Source organism: Piliocolobus tephrosceles, unplaced genomic scaffold (genome assembly GCF_002776525.5).
Source record: "Piliocolobus tephrosceles isolate RC106 unplaced genomic scaffold, ASM277652v3 unscaffolded_40852, whole genome shotgun sequence".
Taxonomy (NCBI): domain Eukaryota; kingdom Metazoa; phylum Chordata; class Mammalia; order Primates; family Cercopithecidae; genus Piliocolobus; species Piliocolobus tephrosceles.
The window spans coordinates 1-8,366 of record NW_022325257.1 but is presented as its reverse complement, the minus strand read 5'-3'; the positions used below and the strand labels follow the sequence as shown (position 1 = coordinate 8,366).

The following is an 8,366-nucleotide window of genomic DNA, read 5'->3' as shown; positions in this document are numbered from 1 at the left end:
AAACCCTTTTCCATTGAGGATGTGGAGGTTGCACCTCCTAAGGCTTATGAAGTTCGCATTAAGGTGAAGTATTTTTCCATTTGTATTTCATTTTACATTTAAAAAACTCAGATAATATTAAAATGGAAACATCAAAAAATCCAGTAAGAGGCATATCTTATATGATCATCCAGAAAAACAAAATTACATTTGTTGTCAAGGAAAGGTATAAATATAAATTTTAAATGTCTAAAAAGTGATCAAAGAGTACATACAGTATAATTCCAGTAAAATACAAAAGAATGTATATGTTTGTACAGAAAAAAATTCCAAAGGATACATATCAAGACTTCAAAATCAATTAACATTATTTTCCATGTGTTACTTTGCTATTTCTACTTCTGTTTTTTAAAGCGTGCATTCTTGTATAAGACTTAAATATTTCAGATTATTCTGAATTGTTTAATTCAAGAAGGGAAGGTAGAGACGGATTTTAGACTGAATAACCTTGAGGATAAACCGAATCTTTCATATTTAGGAATAGTAGGGAGTATTAGCAAAACCTTTGAATACATTTTAGAAGCACAATTTCAGGAATTTGGGTATGTTAAATTTATCTAGTTACAATCTTTTCTGAATCTGAGCATCTTCTCTTTATTCTGTAGATGGCGGCTGTAGGAATCTGTCGCACAGATGACCACGTGGTTAGTGGCAACCTGGTGACCCCACTTCCTGTGATTTTAGGCCATGAGGCAGCCGGCATCGTGGAAAGTGTTGGAGAAGGGGTGACTACAGTCAAACCAGGTACAGGATTCACACTCAGGGAACACGCTTGGTTCACCATCCCAGGATTTCCCAGCCTGGATGAGGAAACCGAGGCAACGAGAGACAAAAGGGCTTGCAGAAGGTCACCGCACAGCCAGGACTTCAGGGATTTCCTCTTTCCCTCTCTGCCTCCCAGACTCAAGCATGTATGTCTTCAGACACACATGTATTCTACCCTTCAACCATTATGTACTGAGCATCTGCTAGATGCCAGGCACCAGATTAGAGCCTGGATATACGTGAGGATCAAAAGGGACACAGTGCCTACCAGTGTGGCATTCATAACCTAGTAACTTCCATGTTAGTGTTGCTGAACACTGTCTTCTGTCAGGGCTCAGACAGAAGTAGAAACGGGAGGAGGGAAAAATCTTAAATATAGAAACTGTTCTGTGCTGAGTTCACAAAATGGAGGCTGCGTGGTTACGGCTGAATAAACATGACCTTTTCTTAGGTGACCTATGCTGCTCCTTCACCAGTTTCCTCTTCCAACATGTTCTCTCTTCCTGAGCATGGAATCAATGAAACAGGCTAGGTGAAAGGAAATGAAAGAAACATAGAAGGAAACGTCCCACCATCAACAATATCTGCCTTATTACCTTTAGCCATGCTTAAATGCAACTGGTTACAGATTACTAATTATTTTATCTTCAATATTTATTTTACCCTAATCTTACATATTAATATAAATACTTTTAGAAGCAAAGGGTTAAAAACTAGGACATTGCCATACTATCATTTTCACATAAACTTTACCTATAAAATGTTAATGCACCAACCATTTTTCTTGATCATGTGAAATGTATAGCATAGGTGATTAAAAATTAAAATTACGTTTAATTCTTAAAAATCACTTTAGCCTGTAGATTCACCCTGCCCCCTTACCAAATACCAATTTAAACTGTGAACAGAAAATAATAAAATAAACTGTCCAAATTATGTTTTAGCTCTATTTCCTTTAGCTAGAAATAAATTAACAACAAAATGACAGCCTTGCTTTTTACCCCTACTCCCTCCACCATAACAGGAAAAGTAGATAATTCACAAATTATCAGCTAAAAATATTTGTAAGTCAATTCTTATCCTAAAAGAAAATGCCTAACTTGTTGTGAAGGACTGAAGCTTTAAGAGAAATTTCTGGAATTCTTCTTTGTCCCATTTTTGTTAGTTTTTCTGGTTAAAAAAAAAAAAAAAAAAAAAAAGAAAGAAAGAAAAAACACCTAGGATTTTTTTAAAGCATTCATTTCATTAAAAAGATAAGCACAGTCACTTTGAAAAGCCAAGAATTGATTCAAAATTCTCGTATGTATTGTAAATCAATATTTTACAAAATACCAGATCTTCCCAATATCTACGGGCCCTATAATAGACGACTTTCAACTAAAATTTATATTTGTAGTAAGAATATTTAAGATTTAGTTAGTTAAGGTTTAAATAAAATGATATTTGCAAAGCCTCCAGGAGAAATCAGTACACTGCGTAAAAGTTAACTATTAATACAGAGGAAGCAATTTTTTTAATTTGTGGGGTCTCCCACATTTGCGTTTTCTCTTTAGGAATCCTCAGGCACTTATAAACCCAAACTGAAAACAATGCTGTGGCAGGCATTGAAAGTGACATAGTTATGATCAAACTCTATTCCTTAAAGACTGTTAAAGAAACATGCTTCTAATCAATACACCTGAGCTTTAAGTTTTTGCGGTATTAATTCCTGCATAGAAATTTAAGAAGAACTTGTTTTTTTCTTCCCCAGGTGATAAAGTCATCCCGCTTTTTACTCCTCAGTGTGGAAAATGCAGAGTTTGTAAAAGCCCAGAAGGCAACTACTGTTTGAAAAATGAGTAGGTTTCTGATGCTCTCTTTGCACAGACTTTGAGTTTGCACATTAGTTATAGTCCTGTCTCAAGTCTTTGTGTGTCTGTATATTGCACTGCCCAGTTTGAGCAATCCTCGGGGGACCATGCAGGATGGCACCAGGAGGTTCACCTGCAGGGGGAAGCCCATTCACCACTTCCTTGGCACCAGCACCTTCTCCCAGTACACGGTGGTGGATGAGAATGCAGTGGCCAAAATTGATGCAGCCTCGCCCCTGGAGAAAGTCTGCCTCATTGGCTGTGGATTTTCGACTGGTTATGGGTCTGCAGTTAATGTTGCCAAGGTGGGAATGACAATGGATGAGAAAACTGCTTACCTGCAGACTGTCAGGAACCAAAAGAGAAGCAATTTCTTGCAAGAATCATAGATTATTTCTGTAGATTTGAAGTGTCGATTATGAGTAGAAAAACGGCCCAGAAAGAATTGAGAGCACATGCTAGAAATTTCACCAATGTATTGCAGATAAAAAGTTGTTAAGAGTAAAGATGTCATTTACAATAATTTGTCTTCTGAATTTGCTGTTTATGGAAGCATGAAATTTTAGGCCTGAGAACTCATTTAGTAATTCATTCAACAATTAGAGAGCACCTATACATGCCTCAGGCACCAGAGTTTCTGCTAGCTTCTGACATAGCAAAAGTAAATGAAATAAGCGTTTGCCCTTGAGGAGCATCTAGTCTGTGGATCCTCTACTCCCAGAATTAGGATCAACAGTAGAGTCCAAAACCTTACCTGATGCACTTCCAAACCAAGGCTCACCCACTCTGTGGATTCTTACACGGAAAGTAATGAAGCTTCAGTGATGCGTAATTCACTCATTATGGGATTTCACTGCTAAAACTAACTCCCCTGCCATGAGCACACACATGTACTTCAGAAGTGGTAAATTTCAAGCGGAAATTCTTTAAAGGCTCCTCATCTGAGTAGGCTGAAAATCTAGTAGTATGCTTTATTTTATGAAACCGAGGTCCAGAGTTATAAAGATATTTGCCCAAAGTCTCAGTGCTGAGACTAAAATATCTTTTTAATATGAGAGATGAGATTAAAATACCTTTTTCAATTCTCCTGCTGAATCTTAGCTCGCAATACATAATTATTAGTGTTTTAAAATCACAGTCACAAGTCTTGTATTTTTCTAAGTAAGGTAGAAAATGGTGTTGTCCCCATAGTATGAATAACACTTGGTGAATGAATGAGTGAATAGATACCCTTAAGGGAATATAAGGATGAGATTACAGGAAAGCATGTTACCCACAATGAAGACTGACTGTGGGAGACTAGGTTTAATAAATAATCACTAGCCAACCAAAAAAAAAAAATTCAGAAGGCATCTTTTCCAAATTTCTGACTTTAGCACTTAGTACCTTGTTCATTTGCCTCATCCATGCTAGCAGGTGGTCAAAGAGAGCCTACTCAAGACAGAAGATGAGGCTACTCATAACAGTAGATTGTATTTATTATTGACATATAGACAAACGTTTCATTGCTGTGTTGTCTGCTAGAGTATTTTTAAAGCAGGGATATACTGATCACAACTACTGAACATAAATGAACCAAGGCATTAATTACTGAGAGTTTAAGTGGAATATTTTTCAGTCTCCTGGAGTAGCCTTTTCCACTTATTTTATTTTCCAAATATTGCCTTGGTGTATGTATGAGATATTGAAGCTGACTATCATGGGATTTCAGCAATTGAGAGTCCCTTCAAGACTATAATCACTGCCATCTGGATCTCAAAGATCATCCAGTCCCCTGGTTCCCAGCCTAACTTTCCCATTGGAGTCACCTGGGTACTGAGTTCCACCTGCAGAGATTCTCATTTAATTGACATGGGCTGTGACCTGGACAGTGGGATAGTTTGTAAAGCTTTCCAGATGAATCTAATATGCATCAGTTTGAGAACCACTCAACTAGTTCATCCCCTTGAATTTAAAAATAAAGCAACTGAAGCCAGAAGAGGTTTTGATAAAAGGTTGGACAGAAGAGTCTAAGTAGCTCTTGATAAACACGTAGACATGGCACTTTATAAAGCTTAGGCACTTTCTAACAATCATTACTGAATTCATTTTTGCATTCTCTGAAAGTATAGGTCACCCCAGGCTCTACCTGTGCTGTGTTTGGCCTGGGAGGGGTCGGCCTATCTGCTGTTATGGGCTGTAAAGCAGCTGGAGCAGCCAGAATCATTGCGGTGGACATCAACAAGGACAAATTTGCAAAGGCCAAAGAGTTGGGTGCCACTGAATGCATCAACCCTCAAGACTACAAGAAACCCATTCAGGAGATGCTAAAGGAAATGACTGATGGAGGTGTGGATTTTTCGTTTGAAGTCATCGGTCGGCTTGACACCATGGTATGTACCATGACATGCCCTGAGATTTCTGCCTCTGCAACCTGGAGGATGCATTTAGGCTGCAGAATATATGTTTTATATATAAAGGATATTTTTAATGATGAATGGAAATTTCCCATCATCTGTTACCTGGCTTGTTTAATTTTTGTTATGAGAAATCTTTTCTTCCATCAAGTATGCAAACCTGTCTCAAGTCATATTTCCTCTAGAGGAAAAGAAAAGGGCTTGTTTTTCTTAACTGAGCAATTACAGATTTACTTTATTAATTTTTAGTTAAAAACTGTAAGTTCAAGTAAACATAAATAATACAAATTCTGTTCTCAAATTGAAATGTTTTCTCTCCCACATTCTTAAAAAAATGGTTTAATAATTTTGCATATGTTCTTAATAAATTCCAAAATTTAAACATGTTACTATTTGAGCAAAAGAAATAAGCAATTTTAGGCCAACGCTGTTTTATTAACAAAAATATGTCCTAAGAAAATTGACTGCTTTGAGACATCACTGTATTTTATCACAGAAACTGGACAGTGCCTGGCACATAGCTAGTACCCAATACTAGTTGGACTGAATACTTTGAAAAGTCAACAGTCTCTACTAAAAATACAAAAATCAGCCAGGTATGGTGGTGTAGCACATACCTACAATCCCAGCTACTCGGGAGGCTGAGGCAAGACAATCACTTGAACCTAGGAGGCGGAGGTTGCAGTGAGCCAAGATTGCGCCATTGCACTCCAGCCTGGATGACATAGTGAAACTACATCTCAGAAAAAAAAAAAAAAAAAAAAGAGAGAGAGAAAAAAGAAAAAAAAAAGAAAAGTCAGTAGACTTTACCACCCACAAAGTTCAAAAGCTATGCATCTCATAGCATTGCTTACAGATTACATGAGACAACGCATGTGATATACTTAGCACAGTGCTGCCTGTCATATGGTAAGCTCCCAATAAACATCAGCTTTTTTTTTTTTTTTTGAGACAGGGTCTCACTCTGTCACCTAGGCTGAAGTGCAGTGGCATAATTATAACTCGCTACAGCCTCAACCCCCAGGATTCTAGCGATTCTTCTACCTCACCCTCAAAAGTGCTGAGAGTATAGGCACGAACCACCACACCCAGCCTCAGTTGGCATTATTGATATGAAATACTATTTCCAATCTTGCAGTGCTTACATCACCTTTGGCTTATTACATGGTATTTCTTCCAACCAGTTACAAATATCAATTGCAGTGGGAAACACATCTCTAGCTATATTTCACCTACCCAGCATTCTCTAGAATCCTACTCAAAAAGTCTCCAGAAACCAACAAATTTCCATTGCTGAGGTTTTCTAGAAGGTCCAGCAGTGTGGGTAACAGGGAGTGACACCATAAGATCAAAGCTCTCAGCAGCCTCGGCCTGGAACAGATGCCACAGGGGAATAAAATGTCAAAAGAATTCAACTTTTTCCAGGACTACAGCTTTTCTCCTTATGTTCTTTTTCTACATTTTCATCCATTTTCTCATGTGGAACTCGAGTGTACCTTATCTCAAGATACCAAATGTCTGACACCCACATGTTCTGAGGATGTGTGGTCTTCCAAAGGTCAGGGTCCAAAATCAAAGAACTAATCATTATATACCTACGGGGATCCTAAACCATTTTCTAACTACCGAACATGTTCCAGAAGCTGACTGGAAAACATTTTCTGAACTGTCTCTTGAGGTTTCCAAATAATCAGTGTATTTTAATGTAAAACCAATATGTATTTGGGGAGGTAATAAAACAATATTTAAAATATGTCCATTTGAGAAATGGACAGTAGAATAGGAATCCACTTAAGAGGGAGACCGTCAAGTGGACAAGAGACAAACTGCAGTGATATAATCGTTTATCTTGTTCACCGTCAAAATATCTGGTTGAAAGTACTGGGTTCAAAATACCTATGTAATAAATCAATGAAAAATGAATTAACCAGCTCACAGATCACCTGAGAATTATGTGATGATGAAATTTTATGCTTTATATATGTTTATAATGATGCCTGCCTCGTTATTCCTTTATTAGGAAGAATTAAGTGCGCTCCAATTTATTCATCCATTCTTTCATTAAAAAAAAAAAAACACTTTCTGGGCATTTCCTAAATCCAAAGCACTATCCTATGCAAAAAGGAATGAAGGAGCAAAAGACATGATCTCTTTCCTCTACACACTCACAATCCAGTTAAGCCTATTACATGATATTGTGCATTATGAGTAGGAACTATGCGACTCCATGTTAAAGATGCCAAATATTCACTTTATTCCAGATGGCTTCCCTGTTATGTTGTCATGAGGCATGTGGCACAAGTGTCATCGTAGGGGTACCTCCTGATTCCCAGAACCTCTCGATAAACCCTATGCTGCTACTGACTGGACGCACCTGGAAGGGGGCTGTTTATGGTGGTATGTAGTTGGGCTCAAGTGCCAAATTCTCATTAACATCAATATATCTCTACTTCTACAATTGACAAGGTGAGTTTTGAAGACAAATCAAAAATAAATTAAAATTCCTTTTCTATCTACAGTCTCCAAATCAACTAGAGATGGAAACAATGCAGACAGAAGGTCCCAGTATAAACTTTTCTGTTGTCACCATAACCCAGGATCTTTCATCTCCATCTGTTTTTGTACTTGTGACTGTGTAAGGCATGGACATTTTCAGTAGAACATGGAAATCTACAACAATATTTCATATCTACACCCAAATTTAGAGAACTGATAAATTTGCTCCTCTACTTTGGGCATAAACATATGTAGTATTATTTCTATGTGAGAGACAAAAGAACTAAGAAACTTTGTTTAACTGTGATTTTTTTTTTATGTCAAGGCACTGTAAAAGCATATTGAAGTACTCCATCTCTTCTTATCCTCAGTTATAGCAGTCTGGAATGCAGTACCTCTTCTAAACTTTCATTTATATGGAAAATCTCTTCAATTCTTCTACTGACCCTGGTCGAATCCAACAATGATACTGTCTTCTTTTCAGGCTTTAAGAGTAAAGAAGGTATCCCAAAACTTGTGGCTGATTTTATGGCTAAGAAGTTTTCACTGGATGCATTAATAACCCATGTTTTACCTTTTGAAAAAATAAATGAAGGCTTTGACCTGCTTCGCTCTGGGAAAAGGTAGATTTAAGTTAGTTTTCTGTTTTTCTTTTTTTTTCTACTACAGGGGATTGTCTAGCAGAGAATGAAAAAGGTGGAAGGATGAGAAAAATAGTCTCTTGGTTTTCCATTACCTGTTCAGTCTTTGCATGGAGCACTTGTAGGATCATACTGTGAGAAGCTAAAAACAGTTGCTTTGCATTTCCTATTCTGCTGAA

At 37.4% G+C, this 8,366-nt stretch overlaps 1 protein-coding gene across 1 annotated transcript; it reads left to right on the top strand.

Annotated features, from left to right (window-relative positions):
• Positions 1-6: 6 nt before the first annotated feature.
• LOC113223323 (all-trans-retinol dehydrogenase [NAD(+)] ADH1B-like) lies at positions 7-8,169 on the top strand (the record flags this gene model as incomplete). The annotated part of the gene is made up of 8 exons (XM_026452798.1): positions 7-63; positions 645-783; positions 2,555-2,642; positions 2,740-2,959; positions 4,071-4,073; positions 4,766-5,026; positions 7,312-7,447; positions 8,031-8,169. Coding segments are annotated over 8 exons (1,043 nt in total), but the record flags the coding sequence as incomplete, so codon positions are not given.
• Positions 8,170-8,366: the final 197 nt, after the last annotated feature.